Source organism: Gavialis gangeticus, unplaced genomic scaffold (assembly GCF_001723915.1).
Source record: "Gavialis gangeticus isolate Ggan-Ray unplaced genomic scaffold, GavGan_comp1, whole genome shotgun sequence".
Classification (NCBI taxonomy): Eukaryota; Metazoa; Chordata; order Crocodylia; family Gavialidae; genus Gavialis; species Gavialis gangeticus.
In genome coordinates, this window is record NW_017729034.1 from 81,886,902 (window position 1) to 81,913,493 (window position 26,592).

Here is a 26,592-nt window from a genome sequence, read left to right on the forward strand (position 1 = left end):
GGGGGTAGGGGAGGAGTGGGCCCTGGGCCCGAGAGGGGAAGGAGGCCTGCTCCTCCCCTGCCCACGCCACTGCCATGTCAGGCCTGGCCAGGCTGGGCCCGCTCCTCCCCGCCAACTGCCACAGCAGACTGGCTTTTCCGCCACCTTTGGCCTGCTCATCCTCCTCCTCACACTGGGGCTGGGCCCACTCCTCCCCTTCCCCCACCGCCACAGTGTGCCCGATCCTCCTCCCACCCACATGTGGCCTGCTTTTCCCCCCACCGCTGCCACATCGGCCCTGCAGGCAGAGACGACAGAAGCGAGGAGAGGTGGGCCAAGACCAGTAACAATGGCCTTGCCTCCCTTCAACATCCCGACCCCACTCCCCACATGCCGCTGGTCTTCACCGCCACCTCCAAGGAGCAAGCGGGATGAGGTCAGCTCCGGTGGTGTCACCCCCCCTCTCCCGCTCCATTGTTGCCATCTGCAGGGAGTGGGGTGGGGTGGAGGGCAAGCCCAGTGCTGCTGTCCTCTCCATTACCACTGCCTCCAGGGAGCAGGGTGCGGGGAACCCCCCACTCCATCACGTGTCCCCACCATCATGGCAGCACTTCGCTGCCTCCTGTCTGAACGCTTCTTTGCACTCTGATTGGCTGTTTGTCAGACAACCAGAGTGCGAAAAAAGCATTATGAATAGACAGACCAAAAGATTAGGGCTTTTATAATATATTTATATTTCTGGTTATCTGAAATAACCCGGCAGGTGTTTTCAGATAATGCAGAGTGGGGTGTGGCAGCTACATGTGGTGCCCGGGGAGCGGGGGGGGAGGGGGACGGCAGCTGCATGCTAAGCAACAGCAACACTGGGTAGTGGATGGTGGTGGCAGCTGCATGGAGAGCAGCGCGGGGTAGTGGGTGACGGCAGTGACCGGTGTATGCAAGCTTCCCCGCCCCATCCAGCCAGACATTCCACTTAGTAGAGTGTGCCAGTTAGTAAAATCCCAGATAACAGGGATTTTACTGTATTTATCCTCAAACATACTTACTAAAAATTAAGTCAATTTTTGTCATACCCCTGGTTCACATGAACTTTCTTCTTCATTACATTTTTCCATATTGGAAAGTTGTTTGTTTCCCCCATACTTTTCCTTCCACTGCAATATTTACTTTCTTGAACTAAACAAACCTATTTCAGGCTTTACATACACGCTTTCTTATCTTTGTTACTTTCCTCTGGACTCTGTTTGTTTAATACTAATTAGACTGAGATGCTGGACAGGAGTTTGGATATTGCAAATATTTCTTAAACTATTTAATAAAATACTTGAAAAAAAATCAGATTCAGGAACTGCCAAACTTACTAACACAGTTTCTAGATAAAATGCCCTCAAATCTGTCCACAGAAATTCCTTGTCTGACCCTGCCCTTCTTCTAGCCAGAACTACAAACTTACCCTTGTACCCCGACTACTACAGAATTAAAGAGAAGTTAAACTGAATTTAAAATACACCCAAAAATATTTAAATACAGAAAAACAGTTCACTATACTAACTCAGAGACTTGGGTTTTCAGCTCCTGGAAATATACCACCTCTTATTATTATTTCAGACCTGGCAGACTAGAAAGTTGTAGTTTCATTCTAACCATTAGGAATTACTAATGTGCACTCTCTCTTTATAACTCATTGTAGAAAGGTGTTTCCCAACCCAGGTTTCATGTGTTTTCTCTTGGAATACAGATCTTAAATGATAAATGTTATAAATATCTTTAAAAATGAGAAGCCCATAGTAATCTGAAATTATTGCAATAAATGTTTTAACACATACCTGAAGGCTATTAAGCCTCAATACATATTCTGAATAATATCTGATACCCAGCTTACTCAGCAAGTGTCACTATCCAATCCAAACATGTCTGTTTTTACTATAAACCACTTAATTTTACCCTCTTTTCTATATTTCTGTCACCAGGCTTCAGGCCACACATTCAGCTCATTAATAGGCTGGAAGTATGGTTGCTGATGAATTAGTTGACTTTCCAGAAAAAAGGAATTGTGTCACATCTACAATGCATTTATCTTTCACTGGTCTACAGACAGGAAAGTCTACCCCTACTTCTAGACGTTGGTACATAGGTAACAAATATGCTGGTTCCTTGTACTTCAGGTGCTAGAAATGAAACAGGATTACAGTGCAGTTGTGCTTAAACTAGTATAAAATCCAGATTTAATAAATACAATACCTTTGGGTTTTGGTGGCACAGGACCTAAAAATCCAATATTGTCATAAAAATTATGAATAGCGCTGGGATTAAAATGTGGTCCTACGAAAAAAAAAGAACAGACAGTTTTTAAAATGCTGTTGAGAGAAAATAGTAATTAATTTCCTACAACTGTTGAAAGATTATTAATACCATGCACTCCATTAGCACCTTTCATACCAACATGTCAATCAATGCAGGTCTGAGTGAGATGTTACTGGTGCCCATGACAGGGTAAGTAACTTATCACCTCAAGTTACATTTGTGACTAGAGGTCACAAATCCTGACTCTTAAGTCCCCAACTCCAGCTGACAGACTGAACTCTTATAATAGATTTAAATGTTCTACTTAAAAACATATTTGTGACTTTCACCTGCCTCCAATATACTTCTTTTAAAAATAACAATGAATACCACCATCCAAAATAAACATTAGATATATTTAGATTTAACAATTACATACATAGAATTACATATATATACACACACATATATCTATGTATACATATACACATATACATATACATATATAACAATTATCTATATAGAAGCTGTGAACAGTGAAACACATTTAGCCACACAATGCATTTCTGAGCTGTTCATACAGGAACCACTGAAATCAAATTCCATGATTTCATGAGATTAAGCTGAGCTTCACAAGTACTTTTTGTTTTTAATTTTATCTTTAAATCAAAAATTTGCATGCAGTGCCCTTTGAACCATAGCCTATATGCAAAATATGGTCTTTCAAATGCCAATCTTTATAGTGTTACAGGTCCTTAAGCAAATCTGTTCTAACATCCAAGCAGATCAAAGTAAAGCATTTTACCAAGAAATCTGATTTAATTTTTCAGATGTCAGCATGGCCAGCCATCTTCTCTTTTTCTGTTTCTCAACTACATTCAGAGGCTGAAGACTTTGCTACAGTCTTTGCTATAGCTCTGTTTTCTTTCTTCTTACCTGCAGGTAACAAGCTTGGTTTCTCCATGACCAAAGAATCCAGAAACATGAGAGGGGGGAAAAAAAATACACTACATGTTCCTGCAGATGAGGAAGGAGGAAAAGGGAGAGCATAGCGGAGGCAAATCTGAAGCACAATTTTAATTCCTTGAAGAGGTGAGATTAGGAAATGAAAAAAACATAAATGCATGGCCACATACTCAGAGATCATTCTTCATTCTCTAATAACTCAAAAGTAGCCAACCACATTTTTTCCAACTTTATGAAAGAATTTCCTTCTAAATGTATGCCAAGCATGTTATAAATTTCAACCCCAGATCTTTTAGGGCAAGGGGGAGTAGGAAGATGAATGAGGTGGTATTAGAGAAATAAAGCCAACAAAAAACAAAGGACTGGAATTATATCACTTTTGTAAGTATATTTTATTCTATTAATGTGATGATTACACAAGCAATTAATGTTCACCAATTATAACTTAGCCTGCTTTTTGACATATTCATTTTGAAAGGTGGAAGGTGGGGAAAGAAAATATAAGCCAGGAATATTGATGCACTGAGAGAACATACTATACCTCTTGCTTGAAAAAGATCAATTTCTTTGGTTAGACAATCTATGTCTATCTGCAGTTGTCTGTTACAACTTCTTAACTGTTGCATCTCTTCCAGCTGAAAAAATAAATCTGCCTGTTAGACTGGATTTTCCAATTTCATCATCATCAGTCAGGTGGATACACATTTACACTTATTTTTGGATTGGAAATGCAAGGGTCACCCCTCATTAAGGTCTGATTGCTGCCTCTTTCAGGCGAAGAGCAAGAGAATCACAGGTGCTCACAAAAGTGCAAAGGCTTCATTTAACTACTGCTGCTTTTTAGTCTAAAAACTGATTGGTTGGTTTCAGATTTGAGTTACTATACATTCACTTTTCCAATGAACTGATGGCTGCACAAACCATCTTTGGCCCCAGACATCTGATATGCTGGCTCCAAAACATCACCTCCTTTTGGATTATTCTCAGAGATTACCTTGGTGTACCATGACAAGAGACAGATGAACCACGAGAGGAGGTGGCTGGAGTGCTGGTAATGGAAGCTGTGCTATGAATCTGAGACTGTAGGCTGAAACTAATTATTCATGCCTTTCAGACCTCCAGAATGGATTATTAGAATACATTCTCCTTGGGGCTCCCCTTGAAAGCCACTGAGAAAGATAGGTTAGCACAGAACACAACTTCCAATTTAGTGGTTCTTGCTACCTGGAGCATAATGCTTGCTCTTTGAACCATGGTGGTTACCAGTTTAAGCCCAGATAGAATGTTCAGTACATAGACTGGAATAGAAAGTACAATTAAATGAAAAACCGTGCCATTTGATGGATCACGCTTATGATTTTCAATTGTGCAGCCTCCAGAGGTTTTGACTTACAGAAGGAATTTGCGAAACAGAATTCGATCTTTCCGGGCGCCTTCGTGTTAAATTATTCTCCATTTCATTAACTTCTGTTTTTAGTTTATCCAGCTTTTTCTTTTGAATCTCAAGTTCTCGCTGAAGTCGTTCCATCCTGGCCTTCTGGTGTATCAGTAAAGCTGCAATACATAAAGTCCCATTTTACCTAATTTATTTTCCTCCATAAAGCAACATTTGATAAAGATGAAAGTTAATGTCTCCTGTGAAAAATGTAAACAAAAAATGCTGTAAGAATGCTATTTCATGCTCTTCACAGGAAAACCTTTGCCATAAGAGACCACATATGCCAGTATAACTGTGTATAAAACACGAATCAAGTATCTTTATTAAAATATCACATCAGAAAGAAAAATCTAAACAATATATCTTAACAGGACACAATTAAAATATTAGCTTAAAATTACACGCTGTGAAAACAAGCTTTTAGAAAAACCTAAAGTTTAAGCTCTTCATAAAAGAATGAAAGAGCTAGCAACAAATCTCTCTTTGAACTAGACATGTGCCAAATAATATTCTAGCAATATACTATATGAAGAAGATAAAAAAGAATGCTTCTCCTACAAGCTTTTCTTCACTGTATAGCAGTATAAATGCAACTTAACGGCATGCCATAGATTAAACAAACCATCCAGGTATTTTATTAAGAGGGAAGTGAAACTGGATTAAAAAAATCTGAAAATCCACAAGAAATATTGCTGTGCATCATATAATAATTATAGCAAATATGACACATTAAATTTATTTCTAACTTACAGCTTAGAACCATTGTTTTCAGCTCCTGATTTCTGATGTTTAGTGTCCTATCACAAGAAAAATGGTCTGCTATAAAAACAGTCAAGTTAGCAGTTAGGCCAGAGCATTTTAAAAGCAGAACAGTATCTTAGAAATTAGCAGCATATTCAGTAGATTGATGTCCATTTTAAAGTTGGCAAAGTATTAAGTATAGGGGATATTAAACTTTACCAAAATATTTCACAACCCAGCCATTCATCCAAACAAGAACCACTTACTTATTCATGTGATTTTGCTTCACTACTCACACTGGAAAGAGGAACAATGAAATATACAACATATATAAGAAATACTGGTTCACGTACTAGGCAGCTAAAAGCTTCATCTGAATTGGGGTGTAGGTTGTAGCCGTGTTGGTCTAAGGACATAGGCAGACAAGGTTCTTTGGGTGAATCTAATATATTTTATTAGACCAACTTGGTCTAAGAAAAGATATCAGATTCCCCCAAAGAACCTTGTCATCTGAACTGGGACACTTTATAGAAATTATGGCTACATCTGAAATATTATGTTTATTCTGACAGTTTTATTAGCAAATAGCAATAAGACTACCTAGTCAGGGTTGGTGAAGAAAGCACATGCTGCCCATTGCAACTAAATTGTTCAAGTAACTCTGCAAAGGGAATGCAAGCTACAAAGCCACGGTTCTACACCTACCGATCACAGCTAGTTTGCTGAATCACTATTACCAGTTACCCACTTCCTTCTCTGTACCTATTTGCTTGCTAACTGCCTGCATTTTTTCTTTTAGACTGCTGATCCTTTGAAGGGTGCCATGAGGTGTGAGGAGATAAATGGAGGTGTGAGGAGAGAAGCAGATAAGCTAAGCAGGTAAGCCAGACTCAGGACAATCCCCCATCTCTACCGTAAGGAGATCACCACTGCAATGTATACGTTAGTTTTTGAAACTGGGTGTCTGTCAATTAAGGATTACTGGGTGTCAGTCTTGGATTATCCAATTCACGAAAGATATGGAGGGGTGCCTTGAGTCCAAAAAGGTGGAAAATCTTTTAAACTGTAGATTAGTGATTCTCAATCAGGGCTCTGTGGCACCATGGGTGCCACAGGGTCTTTTGGAGGGTGCCACAGGAAGTGTGAGGAGATAAGATCAGGCTTGGGCTCCAGGTGTGAAGAGATGAACAGATAAGGGCAGGCTCAGGTTCTCTATGCCTGGCTGCTCCACTGCCCCCAGTCTGGCCCCTCTGCAAGGAGGTAAGCCGTATGATAAATTAACTAGTTTTTTTAAATGGGGTGCTGCTCAATTCGCAAAAGTTATGGAGGAGTGCCTTTAGTCTGATGATGGATGCCCTGAAGTTAAAAAGGCTGAGAACCACTGCTGTAAATGTTCTGTGCAAGGATTATCTAATCCTGCCCCATGGCTGCACAGTATCAAGCAACATGAGGCCCCAACACAATTCAGTCTGGTCCTTACATAATAAGCTGTAAAAATGTACTAAAGGAACGCCAAACAACAGCTGCTTCAATTTCTCTAGTCCTACAGACACAACATGTTTAAGACCAACTTAGACACAAGGCATGGAACCAGCCACAATGGCACTCCAGTTAAGGTTGCAATATCATTTTTATATCATACAAGTTCATAGGATCATAGTAAAGTAGGGCTGTCTGGAAGGAACCTCACAACATCATCTAGTCCAAACCCCTGTTCAAGGCAGGATCCAGTCCTCATTAACCACCACAGCCAGGCATCTGTCCAACCTACTCTTGAAAATATCCAATGATGGAGATTAGGATGGATAAAAATCAATTTTTTTAAATTGGATGTTTTTATTTAAATCAGATTTTTTTTTCTATTTAATAGTATTTTGTATTTTTAAGATTAAAAAAATAAACCTATATAAAAATAGTTTTAATTTATGTTAAAGCTCAAAGATATCATTATGGAATATGGTTTATAACTTATATACTATTTGAGACTATATGTTCATGTAACCTTTTTAGATAAGTTTTATAAATAGGTCACAACGGGCCATGGACTATATTAGGGGTCCAATCTTATGGGGTTCCCAGAAGCAACTCTATAGGTTAGTAAAGATTAAAGAAAACCACACTACCCAGTGGGGCTCAGTCTAAAACACTGGTTCTCTCACCAATTTAACCCCTAGGGTCATTCTCTGCAATACTGCATTCTAATCAATCATTTCCCAGGTTCTGTTTGTGCATGCTATTAGTCCATTGCAAGTGCAAGAATTTTCACTTGTTGATTGTAGATCATTATTGCAGTCTATCCAGGTCATTTTGGATCTCAGCCCTGCCCTCCAAATGTCTACAACAGCACTGAACTTGGTACCATATGTATGCTTGCAGAGTGTGCGCTCCAATTATCCAAACCATTAATGAAGATGCTGAATATTATGAGACCCATAAGAGACTTGATACCTCCCTCCCAATTAAACACTGAGCCACGGCTGACTCCTTTGAGAATAATGATCCAGCCAGGTTTGTATCCATTTTTTAGTGCTTCTCTCTAGTCTGTGTTTTGTTAGCTTGTTAATAAGAATGTGAGACTGTCAAAAGCCTTGCTAAAGTCAAGGTATCGATGGCTCTCCTACTAACCATGGAGCCTTTCAGCACAGAAGGAAATCAGGTTGGACAGGCATGACTTTGGTCTTGGTGAATCCATGTTGGCTCTTCCTGATCACCTTGTTTTTCCCTAGGTGCTTCACAATAGATTCTTTGAGGACTTGCTCTATAATCTTTCTAGATATTAAGGTCAGGCTGACTGGTCTGAAATTCCCAGACTTCCTTCTTCCCTTTCTTAAAGATGGGCCTACATTTGGCCTGTTCCAAACATTCAAGGGCTCCATGATCTCCAGGAACTCTCAGAGGATTAGCTAATGGCTTTGAAGTTACCTCAGCCACCACCTTCAGTACCCTAGGGTGCATCCCATCTGGACCTAATGACTTGAAAGCATCTAGCTTCTCTAAGCATTCTTTCATTACTCTAGGCCAGAGGTTCTCAAACTGGCCTGCAGACCACCACTGCTCCATGAGCTCCATTCAGGTGGTCTGCAGAAAGGCTGTGGAACAATTGAGAATATCTGTATTTGTAAAGTAAGACTACTGATATTAAAATATGAGTTGCGTGCTTTGATTTGTAGAACAAAAAAAAAATTAAGTGGTCAGTCAAGACCCACAGCAATTTTCAAGTGGTCTGTGAAAAAAGGTGGGAGAACCACTGCTCCAGGCTATTTGTCTCCTTCACTATCTTTGCTGCTAACCATACTCATCATCTGGTAGTTGCCCCTAATTTTCTGAACACTGAAATAAAAGGCATTAGATAGCTTCAGGTTTTTCTGAATCATCTGTAATTATACTGCCTTCTGCATTCAGTAAGGGAACTATGGTTTCTTTAGTCTTCCTCTTCCTTTTGACATATTTGTAGAATCCCTTTTTTACTGCCTTATGTCTTTTGCCAGCTGCATCTCAAAACATGCCTCAGACTTCCTAATTTTTTTCCTGTATGCCCATGCGATACTCCTATGCTCTTCCCTAGTACCCTGACCAAGTTGCCACTTTTTGTAGGATTCCTTTTTGAATTTCAAGTTATTGAAGAGACTGCTGTCTAGCCAGGCTGGCCTCCTGTTGCCCTTCCCATTCTTTCATCATATCTGGAGAACCTTAAAAAGGCCTCCTTAAAGTACAGCCAGCTCTCCTGAACTCTTTCTCTTCTTCAACTTTCTTCCCAGGGGATGATGTCCACCAGTTCCCTGAGTCTGTTAAACTCTGCTTTTTTGGAGTCAGCTGCCTGCCTTCACAATCTTAAACTCTATCATTCATTTTGTGGTCCCGGCCACACAAATGGCCTTCCACCTTCATGTTCTCAACCAATTCCTCCCTGTTCATGAGTAGCAAGTTGAGAAGAGCTTCCTTCCTAGTTGGCCTCTACTACCTGTGCCAAAAGTTATCCCCAACACACTGCAAGAAGTTGCTGAGCTGCTTTTTTATGCACTGCTATGTTTCCCTCCCAGTAGATGCCACAGTAGTTAAAGCCCCCATGAGAACCAGGCTCCATGATTCAGAAGCTTTAATCAATTGTTTAAAAGAACATCTTGCCCACCTCCTCCTCGTTTGGTAGCCTGTAGTAAGCTCCTACCAGATATCCTGCTGTTCTTCCCTCTGACCTTTACCCAGAGGCTTTCAATGAGCCTACCTTTCACTTCATACTACACCTCAGAATATGTGTACATCGCCTTTATAAATACAACACCTCATCCTTTTTCCCCTTGCCTGTCCTTCCTGAACAAGTAATACCCACTCATGACTTGTACTCCAGTCATGTGAACTATCCCACCACATCTCCATGATCCCGAAGTACCTAATTACTCAACTGTACTAGGACTGCCAATTCTTTCTGTTTATTCCCCATACTTCTCACATTAGTATATAAACACTTTAGGTATCTAACCAATTGCCTTGCCTCTTCTCCTTGAGAACATTGAGACAACCACCTGGGCTGCCATCCCAACTGTGTAGTCACTTTTGACATGATTATAGTTTTCAGACTTTTAAAAAATTCACATTCATACAAAAATTGGTTTAAAACTTGCTTTAGCATTTGAAGTTGTGGGAAAGAGTTTGTTGCAAATCTGGGGTCATTTCAACAAAGTCCTCAGAAACAGCTTCTCCTTCCCAATTACCTTTTTTTACTCTCAACATTTGCCCAGTTTTTTTCCATACAAGTTTTTACGTGGTCTCTTACTGCATAACGGCCCCCTCTTTAAGTAAATGTGAAGCCTATGAAATGCAGAGAAGTATCTATCAACTATGATCTCATGCTGCTACCCTGGGGGGGAGCAGTTCATCTTTCTCTTCCCCACAGAGCAACATATTGCTAGTAAGCTTACTGAAATATTACCTAGGCATTTCTGAAAAGGCTATGGACAGAACTTGGATTTGTTATATGAGTGAAGCGCTCTGTTTAGCCCCATTACCAGCTGAAATTAATCTTATAAAGTTGATCTGTCTTGGGAATAAATCACCCCTGGTGTTCCCAGAATGAAAGATTTCAAAAAGAAAAAAAGCCTTGTGTTAAAACAACCAATGAGGACCAACAGGCCTCCCATATCATTTTGGACAAGGCTCTTAAGCTAGATTTTCTTAAAGCATATATCATTTTGAGGTCTGTCTAGAAAACATCCCGGCTTTACGAGACTGAGGGAAGCGGAGTCCTTTGGCTTACGCACAGAAATGAGATACTGGAGACCTGGGTTCAAATTTATGACTTGACTACTGATTTCACATGGGATCAAAGCCAAGTCACAAAAACCTCAACTTCGCTATATTATGGGAAAAGTGTATTAATTTAAAATAGTTAACTTGACAAAAAAAATCTGTGAGAAGACAACCCAACTTGCAGTTTTCTCACAAGTTTTCTCACAAGTGCAATGTGACAGTCTTTAATTCAAAATTACATACTAGATTTCCTCCTTCTAGACAGAGCCCTTGGTAATCACATATACTGAGACCATCTTGAGATGAATCAGGGCTATGCGATCAAGGAGACTGACAACTCCAGAAAGAGTAAGTTTTCACAAGTTAAAGCCAGTCGGAAATCATACTGAAGAAAGAGATTCAGACCATATGAAGATCTACATTAAAAAAATTAATATAATTAAATATACCTTAATTCCATCTTCACCATACCACTTCACATTCAAGTCAGACCACTGCCTCCACCTGGGCTTCAATGGAAGTACATCACAGACACCTGAGGACCGGTAGTCCTTTTCTCATTTTTAGTGTTAATAACTGTTGGCAAGGGAAACTGAATGAAAAAATTCAGCTTGGTTAATGGCAGTTAGATTGGAGCACATTCAGTAGCTCCATGGATAAGCCTTATATGCGTTCCAATGGTGTACAGCTATGAGGGGGACTGGGCACGTTAAGTGCATATAGAAACTTTTGAAAAATGTCCTGCCAAACTAATAAAACTTCTGTTGATCCAGAATGAATAAAACTTCACAGGCTTACAAAACTTTACTAGTTGAAATCTTCAAAAACCCCTGGACTATCAGCCTGTGATAGTCTCAGCTTGACTGTGATACCCTCAGCTTGGCTCCTCCAGTCCATACGGGGTTGTTGACATATGAGCCATACAGACCCTTATGCATTCCTAAAACCTGCCATTTTTTCTGTGCCCACCACAGCTTCAAAATCTGTAGCTGTATGTTCCAACAGACCAGTGATGCCGAACTTTTTTTTCCCTGAAGGGCAGACGAACAGTACCAGGTCTATTTGTGGGCTGGATTCAGTCTGTAGGCCTGATCCAGTGAGCAGTGCTGGTCTGGCCAGACCCTGATGCAGCAGCATTGGGCCCCACCAAGGCTGTTTCTCTATGACTACTTTGGCTTGACCCAACCACATGGGAACAGGGCCTGATTCTTCTGTGTGGGCGCAGCATGGCTAGGGCCAATCCTGTTACATGGGGGCTGGAAATTTGGCAGCAGGGTTAATTTGGCAATTAACATTGCCACTATTCCCCACGGCCAATGTCCAGATCTGTGGGCTGAATTATATGACTGTGTCAGCCAGGGGTTGAGCAACCCATGCACCAGACTGTTTCGCTAACACCATATAGCGTACTTGTTTCCAAGTAGGAGATCACACTGGAAAAAGGCAGCATAGGGAGAGATAATACACTATAAGCACCCTAGATACACCTTAGGGTAGAGATCAAGAGTTTAAGGCTGGGATGGGCAGATGGTGTCACCTTGAGGCCATTACAGATACCATGCAATTAACTGGTTAACTGCACAATTATCTTGAGACCAGCTACATTTGAAAACTAGATTTATAGATTGTAAGGGGCTGGAAGGGACCGTGCAAGATCATCAGGTCCAGCCCCCTGCAGTAGGCAGGAAAGACAACTGGAGTCAGGTGACCCCAGCAAGTGACTGTCCAGTCTCCTCTTAAAGATTTCCAGGGTAGGTGCTTGCATCACCTCTGGAGGGAGCTTATTACACAGTCTGGACACCCTAACTGTGAAGAAGTTTTTCTAGTGTTAAGCATGGAAGTCTTCTAGGAGTTTGTGGCGATTACTTGCAGTTTTCCCCAAGGGTGCCCTGGTGAACAGTTGTTTGCCAAGCCCTTGATGTAGTCCCTTGATGTAGTAGTAAGCTGCTACCAAGTCCCCTCTCAGCCTTCGCTTTTTTAGGCTGAACAGACCCAAATCCCTCAGCCTTTCCTCATAGGGCTTGCCTTGCAAGTCTCTGATCATACGGGTGGCTCTTCTCTGGACTCTCTCAAGCTTTCCCACGTCCTTGTTGAAGTGTGGTGCCCAGAACTGGACGCAGTACTCCAGCTGTGGTCTCACCAGTGCTGAGTAAAGCAGAAGAATCACTTCCTTGGTTCTGCTTGAGATGCATTGATTGATGCGTGCCAGAATAATGTTCGCCCTGCTGGCTACTGTATCGCACTGATGGCTCATGTTCATACTATAATCTATTATTACCGCTAGGTCCCTTTCAGTTGTGGTGCTAGTCAGTTTGGCCTTTTGGAAGTCTAGGTACACAGTATCAACTTCCTTTCTCTTATCCAGTACTTATCACACCATAAAAACTCCAATGAGTAGAAGTCTACTTAAATCGTGGTTTCTTGTGGCTCTGGAAGCCCGCCAAGCCTGAGCTGCTCCAAGCACACCAGGCCTTCCAGCACCCCATGCACTGCCCCCAAATGCCTTTTCCAGATAGGGCCCTTGTACATGTGAGGAATATCCCTGTAATTTGTTACGTAGCAAACTAAAATACATGGGGTATGTTTTAATTCGCTACATAAAAAAGTCATTTAAATCGACATATGCTGCCGAACGTATACACTATTATGCAATTTAATTGCAACATGCTGCCAAACATATACACTGTTACATAATTATGTCATTAAAAAGGGCAATTAAACCACTGAAAGAAGCAACTTCCTCATGTGTACAAGGGCCCTCTTACTCTATGACTATGAACAAGTCACAAGGTCAGGCTTTTGACAAAATATGTATTTATGTTTCTATGCCTGCATTTACATATGGACAGCTGTATGTACTATTTTCAAGGGTGAGAAGTGTTGATTCCTTTAAAGTATTTGGTCAAAGAATAACTAAAAATCCTGTATTTAAAAAATAGTTTTGCAATAAAAATTTAATTGCAAGTGTTTTGCGGATTTCAGCTAGTAATCCTGTATCAGTCAATGGGTGATATTTTTATACTAAGCTTTTACTGCTTAAGTAATTTGAGTCAACCTGACCAAAAACATTCCTTCCATGAAGTTTGAAAAACTTTCTTAGTTACCAATTTTGGCAACCAGAGAAAGGCAGGAAGGAGGGAAGAGAAGGACTGATAATGGAAAACACTAAGATTTTAGTTCTCGAAGGGAAAAAGCAAGCCAAGCTTCCAGCTCCCCCTAGTGACAATGGGAAAAAGGAAATTTATCAGATGAAATGTTACAAATCCTCTCTGATACCACAGGAACTAAACCACTAGTGTCACTTTAAGCATATCAGAAGATGCATTTAATAGCTGCTTAGTGGCTACTTGTTTACTCTAAGGGAAAAAGGTCACCTTTTGAATTTTCTCTAGCTAACAAAGCACAAAGCCTGCTTCAACATCTGGATATTCAGTTCCCTATCATAGGGTATATCTACACGTACGCTTTAAAGTGCATTAACCTATTTTAATACAAGTTAAAGCATCACAAAAAACTGCATGCATTTGCAAATGTGCATTAAAATAGGCTAATGCACCTTTTTCTCATACCTCACAATGGAGGTACTAAATTTAATGCACATTAGCAAAAGCACATTAAATGAGCACATAGATACACCACCCACAATGTACTACAGTTGAAGCAGAAACCAGATTTCATTTTTTTTAAACCACGGAGTAAGCAAGGCTCTGCTTACCTCCAACTCATTTGTAAAACAGGCAGTGAATAACCTTCTCTGCCTTCTACTTATGAGTATTAAAAAGATCCCTGCAGTATGACATTATCCCCTTTAACAACTGAAGTTTAAAATTTCCATGACATGTAAAGAATGACTAAAATTTTTGACCACCAAAGGTGGCATCAAGCTCTGGAAGATGAGGACTTACTGCTACTTTATAACAGAACTACTCAAATACCAACATTTATTTACAACTACCTGAAACCCACAAAACATTTGTGATTAAATTTTTATTGCAAAAGTATTTCTTTAAAATGCAGGATTTTTAGTTATCCTTTGACTGAATACTTTAATGGAGTCAAAACTTCTCATCCTCAACAAGGCTACATAAAGCTGTCCATGTGTAAACACAGGCTAAGGAATAATTTAATATTATAAAAGCCTCTGTCTGTCTGTAATGCTTGTGCTTTGTACAGACAGAGACACATGGCAGAATGCCACCATGACAGCATGGACTGAGGGGCCGGAGTGGGGGGAGCAGGAGGGGACGACGGGGACCAGAACGCCACCCTGATGGAAGGGATGGAGTGAGGGAGCGAGGCCAGCAGCGCTGGCTTTACCGCCCCCCTCCCCTGCTTCTTGGAGGCAGCGGGGGCGCAGGGTCCTGGCTGCGCAGTGCTGACCTCACCTTACCCCATAACAGTGGGGACCGGGGCCGGAGCTGGGGGGCAAGGCCAGTGGTGCCCCCCCTCCACCATGTGCCTTGGAGCCAGGGGCCAGAGCACCCGCCCCCCCAACAACAGCTGGTGGGGAAGGGGAGGCAGCAAGGAAGAGGGGAGGGAGGGAAGGGAGTGCGAAGGGGATGGGGGGTGACCGGTGCCTGTGCCCTGCCACAACTGCCATGACCATCGCCACAGTTGGAGGCCCTGGCCCGAAGCAGCAGAGGGGAGGCGGGGAGTGGCCTTGGCCCCGAGCTGAAGTGGCAGGAGGAACAGGGAAATGGCCCTGGCCTGAAGTGGCAGGGGAGAGGTGGGGAGTGGCCGTGCCCCAGACTAAGGTGGAGGGGGCTGGATGCAGGCCTCTGTCCCCACTCCTTCTCCCTGTGCCCCATCATTCTTGATGGGCAGTTTGCTAGTAAATACATATTTTGTCAAAAGTCTGACCTTTTGACTTGTTCATAGTCATAGAACAAGAGGGCCCTTGTACACATGAGGAAACTGCCCTTTTTAACTGCTCTTTTTAACGATATAATTGTGTAACAGGGTACATTTGGCAGCATGTTACGATTACATTTCATAAGAATGTACACATTCGGCTGCATGTCGATTTAAATGACTTTTTTACATAGTGAACTAAAACACACCCCATGTATTTTAGTTTGCTACGTAACAAATTACAGTGATATTCCTCATGGGTACAAGGGCCCTATCTGGAGAAGGTGATGGGGACAGTGCATAGGGTGCTGGAAGCCTGGGTCTGCTTGGAGAAGCTTGGGCTTGGCGGGCTTCCAGTGCCCCATACGCAGTCCCTGCTGCCTTCTTTGGCTGCCAGCACACCCAGCTGCTCTCCTGCCATCTTCCAAGGGCAGCCAGCCTGTTCCCAGTGGTCCCAAGTGGCAGAGATGGTGCACAGGGTGCTGAAAGCCCGCCAAGACTGACTTTGCCCCAGCATGCCTGGGCTTCCAGTGCCCCATGCACTGCTGGATCCAGCAGGTGTTGCCTGCAAGCTGGGACTGCACCTGTGCAGCTAGCACCCTGCCTGGGTAGCCTGGGGTAGGAAGGGAGGGGGGCAGCACCATCATTGCAGAGGCAACCACTGGGCCCCACTCCAGCTCAGGCGGAGCAACCCAGCAACAGCTTGCGCAGGCAGGAAGGAAGGAAGAGAAGTGGCAAGGGGCCTGATTTTTTTTCCCCTCTCTTGGAGCCTTCCTGTGTCACCCACAGTTGGGGAGCAAGCTGGCGATGGACGGTACAGCCCATGAGCTGTGGGGGATGCTAGTGCTTCCCTCTGTGGCAGTGGCAGCGCCCCCCTCCAAGCAGCACCAACCCACTGGCACCCAACCCCATCAGTCCTGGGGGACACTGCCGCCACAGAGGGAAGCACCCCCTGCAGTTCAGAGCCCACTGGCAGGCCACCTCCCTCGTCTCCCTCCCAGCTTCAGGAGAGGTGGGCAGGATCCGGGGGGGGGGAGAAAAAGGACTGGGCCTCTCACTGTGGCAGGGAGTCCCAGTGCTTCATTCTAGCTCTGACTTGCCTGCATAGCTGTTTGAAATGGCTCAAGAACTATAATAACACACTTATTCTGTCTGTTCAGAGCACTCTGATTGGTTGACTCAGTAAGCATTGTGATTGGCTGCCAAGACAACCAATCAATGTGCTCCGGACAGCCAGAATAAGCCTATTATTATTATTATAGCTAGTTCTGAATTTTACATTAAGAAGAAAATGCTCACTTCAAGTACCTGCAGAATGATTTACCTATTTTAAGCAAGGTAGCTTTTTTAGCAAAGTGTTTTTTATTAAAAAAAAAAAATTGAGGGGAAAAAAACTAAATTTGGACACACTAATGATATCATCTTATTACAGAGATCCTGGATTATTATAGAAAACAAATCTTGGAATCCTTTCATCTCTTACTTTCAGGATAAAGATGAATTTGCAAATATGTTATACTTTGTGCCAGTGGATGTGTGAAATCTAGAGAAGCAAAATGACAACAGCATCCTGCATGTGTAAGTGTTAAGTCTATAATTAGACTGAAAATGTAAGCAACCATCTAATGACTGAAGTTAATAGGTTATATTGACTATTGCACTCAAAACAGCTTTATTTTATTTATATTACTTGTTTAGATTTATAAATTGCACCCTATTATCTATCTGAGAGACTCAGAGCAGCTTAAAGGAAACAATCAATCAATTCACAGGCAGAATTCCCTGATCACTACCCAAGAACTCCAATGTACTGCCTTCATTTTTGTTATACACACACAAATTAGGCTGGTTACACAGTTTTCCAGACAGAACAGTCCTACTAGCCTTTATGTTTTTTATCACTGCAAAAGTACAAATTAATTGTGCAAAAAACCTCAAGTTATGAGTTGCCCAATGAACTTATTTACATAATAGGAAACTACTGGCAGCAAGTGCTAAATGAACTTACATCCAGGTACACATACAGTAATGGAGAAAGGAACAAACACACACACACACACATACACACACAAAACATTTGTTATACATAACAAAACAGAAATATATCTATATCACATACATTTTTCACCCAATCATAAAACTGCATTTTCTCTAAAGCACATAACAAAGCCACAGTAATAAACTCACTACTTCATACTCAGACTACTAGCTCCCCCATCATGAATCATCATTTCATCTTTGAAAGATTAAATCTGGGCTTTCAGACAAAACCAGAAGGAAAAACCAGTCAGCACTTTGAGAGGACAAATATTTTCCTAGGAAGGCCAAGGAATTGCAGCACCACTGGACAGAGGGAGCTCTGACAAATCATGATGAATCAGGTGCTGCCACTACCAAGACGGCTGCAGGACTAGGAAGGGCCACAGCAGAAATAACTCTCTCGGGGTTATAAAAGATACTGAACTAGTTCTGGCAGGAGCCACAGGCAACAGAATACAGTCCCACAGTTCTTCCAAGTCAGTCAGAAAAAGAGGAAAAACAGGTATCCACAACAGAGTGATTTAGAGGTATGCTCATGACGTGGAAGTGTCTTATTCTACTCCTAATATACGTGTAACAAATGTTAATGCGCAGAGAGAGTTAACCAGGTGGCTCCTCCGACTAGCTTGTTCAGAGACCTCAGCTTTAGTAGGCTACACGTATTACACAGTCTACGAAAGGTCATGTCTCTGAAAGAGTTTATCTAGGAGATGCCACTTTGTCCTACCTTCTACCTAAATATTAATGTGGACAGGGTTTAAACCTTAAGACATCTGCATTAACAGGGCATATCATTTATTTCATCATTATTTATACATCTGTAGTGTCACCCTGTAGCCCTAACCCCACTGTCCTAGGCACCAAATGGAGAGCAAAAAGACAAATCTTAAGAATATTAACTGTAATCTACAAACAATATCTATGGCAATTTCTTCTAATACAACATTGACTGATAACAGAAGGGTCCCAAAAATGGTGTGAGGTTTGAATCCCGAGAACTATTACAGGATTCATCCTGATCTTTTCCTACAGAACACTTTTGCATGAAGACTGGTAAAATCTAGCTCTTCATGTTAACCAAGTGCAACCACATACTAGAATTGTGAAATTTATAAACGTGATTCTCTACCACTGCTTCTTTTGCTTGGTTTTTAGCATTATCCAGCCCCCTCCCTTTACATTACTATTATTTAGAGATCAGTTAGTTACAGTATTGTTGCAGATGGCCAGGAAATGGACAGGCATCATGGTTTTTTGTGTGTGATATCTTTGACTAGACCCACTGTACAGACCTGTTGGGCAGATCTGAGGAAGGGTGTTTTGTGCCTGAGAACTTGTCCAGTAAAAGATATCATAAAAACACTTGCCTTATTTAGGCTTCATAACTTCTTTGGGGTCTTATTCTTTTTCTTACCTGTCTGCAATAGCGTTACATACAGAAAAAAGTAAAAACAATTCAAATAGTCTACTGTCAGAAGTCCATCAGAAAGCAGTAAGGTAAAAATCCCCTCTTACTCAAAATTGCTTAAGAATGTCCTCACTTTCTGAAGTAATTACAAAATTAAGCAGTCATATTCAATGGGAACAATTTCTGATCTGATTTAAAAGCCTGCCTATAAATTTGCACCTTTGATCTGCTTACATTAAGTTTAAAGATGGCAGAGTTTGTTTCTGGATAACTTATAGAAAAGATGAGGTCACCATCATGCCATTCCAGTAAAGAATTGTATCCTACTAGTTCATTCAGAAAGGGCTCCAGAAAACAGAAGGCAAGTATGGATAATTGAACAGAAAACAACAGAATTACATTATCTTCAAATATTCAGTTACATCCATCTTTACCATGGAATGTTAAGGATGGATTCAAGTGCACGTGTTAACTATAAATCTTATTTTTGAATCAGAATGTAACTTCTGTTCATAGCACTCACTTATCTTGTCACTGTCAGTGGTGAATCAGTAGATTTTTAGAACAAAATGAAGCAGATAACCTTGTACAAATATACAGTAAAATATGCAACTAATATACATTACAATATATATTATTACCTTGCGTGTAGGCTGCATCATCAGATCCCATACTCAATTTCCGTGTATCACTGATCCTATCCACATGTGCTAAAACAGGGTCAGTAAGATGCTGGATACCTTCTGGTTCAGCATAATGATCTGGAAGGTTTAGAAGGTTTGTAGGTTCAAAGGTTGGGGACACTACCCCTGGTGAAACTGCAGGGGGTTTATTTGGAGAAACCGTAATTTTAAAAGTATATTTTGTATTAGGCTGTGTAACCACCACTCGAGGAGAGGTGGCAGTGGTGCTGTTGCCCACTGCTCGACTCTTGGGTGGATGGTGATGAATAAATGCAGGACCCATGCTTACTTGACCAGACATATTCCTAGAGGTGGTAGATACTCCAGGATTTGTTGATATGAACAGCGTGGGTTGGTTCCGCACACCTTGCTCATCTCCTGTTGTGGCATTTGCTGAAATGTAGACCTTAGGTTGACTACGTGCGATCACTTCATCAGTACTTGGTGGACTGGCCGCTATGTAAACAGTGGGTTGACTTCTACTTAATGTCTGGCTGTTAAGGGAAGAGGGAGTAGTGGAGGTGCGAGGGCCAGTTGAGCGCAGCTTAGAAGAATTGTTTCTTTGTGGTGGTTCAAGTTTGATTTCAATTTGGTTTTTGCGAGGTCCAGTTGAAATATTCTGAATATTGTATTGGCTATGGGCAGAAGACTGTGAGCTACCAGATGAATGAATTGTAGGTGCTTGCGGAGTAGTAGGAGAACTGATGGGCATATAGACATGAGAGGTCTGGTGGCCTTGCTGGTTTGGATGCGTTGATTGCTGTGATGAGGTATGTGGTGGAAGACTGGATGTAGGAAGAGTAGTCCAGGGACTTGGTTGTGAAGGCTGGTAGACTTGCTGAGGATGCATAGGATTAAACTGAGAAATCCAGCCTGGTTGCTGCTGTGTCTGTCTAGCTGTACCACTAGGAGCTGTGATATAAGGCCTAATATAGATTGAATTTCCCTGCGGACTGTTAAGTACAGGGGGAGGTACACCATGTATGTGCAAAGATGTAGGGGTATTGCGACCAGGCTGAATATTTGGGGCTAAAGTTACCATAATGGGGTTGAACCTGGGTGTTTGCTGAGACAGGTTAGAAGCTCCTTTGCTGCCTATGTGAAATCCAAGGTGTTGCCCTGGATTAGCAGTACTAACTGTATTAGGCATTCCAAAGATGTTAAATGCTGGTGGTATTTGAGCTGGTGCTGTCTGTGGTTCCTGCTGAAACAGTTCGCTGTTGGGCTGACTGGCTTGAAGGTGTCCATCACTAATGCTGTGAGCTAGAGTCCTACTCCCATTCATTCTACTTCCTTCTCTTCCATGGTGATACACATTCTGCGACTGTAAATCCAAATTAAGAGATGTCATGTGATTTCGTAGTCCAGGAATCCCAGAATCATCCGAAAAACCTAGGTCTCCTTCACCGTAGAGATACTTTGTGCTCTCTTGAGAGAGAACTGCACAACAAGCATCCAAGTTGTTGTTATTCTATAAAAAGGACAAAAATTTGAAGTTATCAATAAAATAATGCCACACACATATAGCATCCTTAAAAATTAATATGCAGCATCAAGTGAAAAGTCTTAAGATGCTGGCCAATACGACTACTACACGCATGAGGGGCTTGCATGAGTAGCTTACCATTTTGAAAATGGTCATTTAGTCAGTGGCACCCAGGCGGACGTCTGCATTGTTTCTGCAGTAGTGACAGAGATCCTATACTATAGCAAGCTAATATGCTACAGTACACCTTGGGTGGATGCTTTTACTTCCTCCCTACTCTCAGAATAATCCTCAGCACAATCATGTCTCTGCTGAAGGGGAAACCAATAGAAGAACTGAGTTCACAGTACCTGTATGTCACTGGCAAATAGCTTAAAAAGCTTTTAAATGTTTCCCCAAACATTTTAAGACTGATTTCTTTAAAAACTCCCACCTGCTGAATAATGAAAAATGTCAAATTTATGAATGGGCTAGTGTTGTTGCAGCTGTATAGTCCAGGAATTATGCAAGAGGCCAGGATTTATGAAAAAGAAAAAATATGCAGATGAAGGAAAACATACAAGAGTGTGTTATTCAAGATTAAGAATAATTTGCAGATTGTTCATATATACTATACTATTTATTTCATATGAGAATTTAAACAGAAAAAATACCAATTACAATGCAGTTTTTAAGTATTTGTGTTTCATCTGTCAAAATTCTTATTACATACCACTATTTTCAAGGGTTTAAATTAGTTACACCAGGGCTTTCCAACTTTTTAGTGATCACTGGCTGCATATTGCATGTTCCCCCCACAGCACCAGATATACTTGTGCTTCACTGTGCATCCTGGTGCCCCTGCCCCCTGCAATGCACCATGCAACTCCCCACTGTACCGTTTACTTGTGCGCTCTGCCTCAACTTCACCACTGCACCACACCTCTCAGGTACCCAGGCTGTAGGCTTCCTCACCACTGTGAACTGTGCCACACTGTGCCGTGCCACCCCACCGCTGGAGCGGGGAACAGGAAGCCAAACGGAGAGGAAGCCTGGAGACCCTGGCTTTAGAAGCAGTCAGAGCAATGGGAAAGAGCAGTGGCTAGGTGGGTGCTTCAAGGCCATAACTTAACCCCCTTGCAGACTGCATGTGGCCTGAGGGCCACCAGTTGGACAGCCCTAGTTTAAACAAATATTTGCGCCTGGGTAGAGCTGACATACTAAATCTTGAACATGGTTATTTTTATTTTTTAAAAGCCATATAGCTAGCTGGTGTGTTATTAAAAAGTTAAAAAACAAACTGCCAAAATATTTCTTTTATCTCCAACTTAATTGTGGGCTTTTACACATCTTTCTTAAAAATGAAACTTTAAAGCAGATGAATATTGCTGGAGGACATGAAACTTCAGGAAGAAATTGTTTTTTTTTTAAATTTGGTATTTTAAATTCAATTTTCACGCAGCCAAGCCTGAAGCAACAAAAATTATACTTTAACACCTTTCACTTCTAATTATAAAAATGCCTGGTGTCTTGGGCACTACCAAAAACAGCTATTAAACGTAATCCAATACTACACAGACTAGAAAAAGATGAGGGGAAAAAAAACCTATTTGCAAGACTGTACCAACAAGAGGACTGTCAGAACGTGTAGCCTGATACTTGTATAAGAAAAGTTAAATTGTCACAAAGCATGTAGCATGGGTTACTTGCAACGGAAACAGATTGAGAGGCCCCACTCAGAACCAGAGCCTGAGGGTGCGGTCAGAACTAAGTTTTGAAATATTTCCAAGTGTAACAAATGGGCCTGGAAATGTTTCAGAAAGATATCGTTTCAGTGGCAGGATATATGTACAGTCCCCTGTGGCAGCTCCCTGCTCTCCCCCATCCCCTGGCCAGGCAGGATTAGGGCTGAAGGGACCAAAGCCAGAGCAGAAAGTAAGTGGGGAAGAGGACCAGGGGACAGGCTACAGCCTCCCCCCCTCATTTACCCCATGCATGTTTTCCTGGCCATATGTCCTCTCCCCCAGCAAACAAGCAATTCCAGCCCAGGGCAGGTGGTGGCTCAGTTTAAGCTTCAGCCCAGGACGCAGAGCTGAAGCCAGAGATGAGCTGCTGTCTGTCCCAAAGAAGTGCTGGAATCCAAGATGAGGGTTTCCCCCCTCCCCTCCCATGCTGATGCAGGGGGAACCCCTTATTTCCAATTTGAGTAAATATAGCAATATTTTTAACTTTGCATTCAATAAACTCATTTTTTTCAGAAAATATTCTAAGCATTGAATAGAACCTTTTTCATTTTGATGGAAATCAAAAAACTGAAAAAGGAAAGCAGGGAATACATGAAGTCTCAACAACATCTTGTTGGCAGAGACAGAGCTTCAAGGCTCTCTAATCCTTTATCTAATTGCAGAATTAGCTGATGACAGAAATGAATGGCATGGCTAGGCTGGAATGTTCATCTTAGTTCTGCCCATGTCCCAATTTTGGTTAAAATGTTGAAAAAGAAAAAAAGCTAAAAAAAAAAAGAAAAAAAGAATGAATGAATAAAAATGGGAGGAGGCATGGAGAGAAGAAAGATGGGGGGTGGGGGAATCATCAAGCCCCTAACCTGGGGAACAGGCTGATGGGGACACAGACCTTGGGGAGGACAAGCTAGGGGAGTCCTTGATGTGTGCAGTAAGCTCTGCCTACAGAAGCAACCAAATGCATGATTCTAGTTTAAACAGGCTTAGGTTGAGTTTGAGTCCTATTAACTTTTTGGCCTTTCAAAGTTACTGATGCCTACCTATTTCTGTATTTTGACAGTATACCATAGGACAATAGGGAAGTAGGGCTGGAAGGGACCTCAATGAGGTTATCTATTCCATCTGTCTGTTTGAGGCAGGATCATCCCTGAGTAAACCATCCCAGCCAAGAGTATGGTCTAACCTGTTTGTGAAAGCTTCCAAGAATGGAGGTTTTGCAACTTCTCTAGGCAGCCTATTCATAATGCCATGTATGGACTTAAATTTCTGGGAAAGTTGCTGCTCTCCCAAGACAAGACATGTGTGTACAAAAGTATAGGATTTTTCTCCCAGAGCAAAAATGGTCACTCCAGGAGAAAAAATAACCTGGAAGTAACCAGGGTTAAATCACTTGTGAAAGAGTTTATCCCTTACAACACCCACACTGTGCTGCAGGAAGACTGTGCGAGGCAGTGCGAATCAGCCAGCCAGAGCTGCCCTGTGCACTGATACCACCTTTTGCCAAGCAGATGAAAGAAGTCTGCAGAGTAGAGATGTGCACACAAGGGCCCCCCCTCCCTGGTTGTGCAGCATCAGCACAGCAAGCTCTCTGTTCTTCAAGGGTTCAACATCTGAATGTCTGTTCAAGCATCTCTGGGTAAGTCTTTCTACCAACACAAGCCTGGGAGAATTCTCCTAGGTCATTCAAACACTTGTACACAGCCAGAGTCAGAAATTTACTCCTAATCTTCAACCTAAATTCCTCCCTGCTGTGGCTTGAGGGCATTGTTCTTAGACCTGTCCCCTACAGCCACAGAGAAAAGCCCATCTCCATCCTTTATATAGTCACTGTTTTGGTATTTGAAGACTGCTATCAAATCTCCCCTCAGTCTTTTTTTCTCCAGGCTAAATAACTCTAGTGCGTTCCACCTTTCCTCATAAGGCTTGCCTCCTAAGCCCCCAATCATTTTTGTTGCTCTTCAGTGCACTCTTCCCAATCTGTCCACATTCTTCTTGAAAATTGGACACAGCATTCCAGGCGGGATTTCACCAGAGCTGAACAGAGCAAAACAATTATTTTCCTTGTATTAACAGAATTGTTATTTGCAAATAAACTTCGGATACAGTTGGCTCCACCCCCCCTTTTTTTTTTTTTGCAACAAGAGCACACTCCTAGCTCATATTCAACTTAAGGTCCACTGTAATCCCAAGGCCCTTCTCTGAAGTACTGCAGCCTAACTAGTTATTCTTCCACCTGTATTTGTGCATGTAATTACTCCATCCCAAGCACAGGACTTTGCACTTGTTCTTGCTGAATTTCATCTGGTTAATTGTAGGTCATTTCTCCAGTCTATCCAGGGCACTCTATGGACTCTGGTCCTACCCTTCAGAGTGTCTGCAACCCCAACCAACTTGGTGGGATCCAAAAATTCGCTAAGTGTACACTTGGTCCTATTTTTCAAATAATTAATACTTAATAAATAAACAAATAAATCATTAAATATTAAATATTCATTTTCAAAATAATAATGGACCCAGGATAAACTCCACTTTATATCTCCTCCCAACCACACAGAGGCACTGATGACTACTTTGTTGAACCTGATCCAACCAGGTTTGTATCTATTTCACAGTACCTTCTCCTAGTCTGTATTTCCTTAGCTTGTTAATGAGAATGGCAGAGGGTGTCAAAAACCTTGCTGAAGTCAAGGCATACTGCCATCCACAGAGCCTGTCACCTTATCATAGAAGGAAAGATTGGTTAGATATGATTTGCTCTTGATGAATCCATGCTGGCTGTTCTGAATCATTTTGTTCTCTAGGGGATTCAATGGATTCCTTGAGAACCTGTGTAATGATCTTCCTAGGTAGGTCCGGCTGACTGGTCTCCAATTCGCTGGCTGCTCCTTCTTCCCTTTCTTAAAGATGGGCACTATATTTTTGCCCTTTCCCAATTACCTGGGACCTCACCCGACCGTTGTTAATTCTCAGAATATAGCCAACGGCTCTGGAATTACCTCAGCTAATTCCTTCTGGACACTAGGATGTATATCATCTGGCTATGCCAATCTGAAAGCATCTAGCTTTCTCAAATAATCCCTAACCTGCTCGTCCACTACTCTGTTTGTTTTTGTTCCGCACCTTTGCTTCCAACTGCATTCATCTAGTATGTGCTGCTATTTGTGGAAACTACCACAGCAAAGCCTCTTTCTGAATCATATGCAACTACAATGCCTTCTGTATTCAGTAGGGAACTAAGATTTCTTTAGTCTTCCTCTTCCTTTTGACATATTTGTAGAATCCCTTTTTTACTGCCTTATGTCCCTTGCCAGTTTCATCTCAAAACATACCTCAGAATTCCTAAATTTCTTCCTGCATACCCATGTGATACTCTTATGCTCTTCCCTAGTACTATGACTAAGCTGCCACTTTTTGTAGGATTTCTTTTTGAGTTTCAACTCATTGAAGAGATTGCTGTCTAGCCAGGCTGGCCTCCTGTTGCTCTTCCCATTCTTCTATCACATCTGGAGAATTTTCTCCTTATGCCCTTAAAAGGGCCTCCCTGAATGTTCAGCCAGCATTCCTGGACTTTTTCTTCTTTGACTTCCGTCCCAGGGGATGATGCCCACCAGCTCCCTGAGCCTGTTAAACTTTACTTTTCTGGAGTCCACTGCCTTTATTCTACTACTCTCTTCCTTCCTGACCTTGAATTCTATCACTTTGTGGCCATTGTTCCTGGTGACTCCAAGGGGGGCCCTGGTGAACAGATTTTC

At 41.9% G+C, this 26,592-nt stretch overlaps 1 protein-coding gene across 1 annotated transcript in view; it reads right to left on the reverse strand.

Annotated features, from left to right (window-relative positions):
* The window catches only part of TAB2 (TGF-beta activated kinase 1/MAP3K7 binding protein 2), a 127,285-nt gene that overhangs the window by 8,575 nt on the left and 92,118 nt on the right, over window positions 1-26,592 (reverse strand). Inside the window, exons 4-7 of the mRNA XM_019527249.1 lie at window positions 19,592-21,104; window positions 4,622-4,782; window positions 3,770-3,863; window positions 2,221-2,301 (exon numbers count right to left, since the gene is read on the reverse strand). Coding sequence (XP_019382794.1) covers window positions 2,221-2,301; window positions 3,770-3,863; window positions 4,622-4,782; window positions 19,592-21,104 — 1,849 coding nt within the window. The remainder of the gene's footprint in view (window positions 1-2,220; window positions 2,302-3,769; window positions 3,864-4,621; window positions 4,783-19,591; window positions 21,105-26,592) is intronic.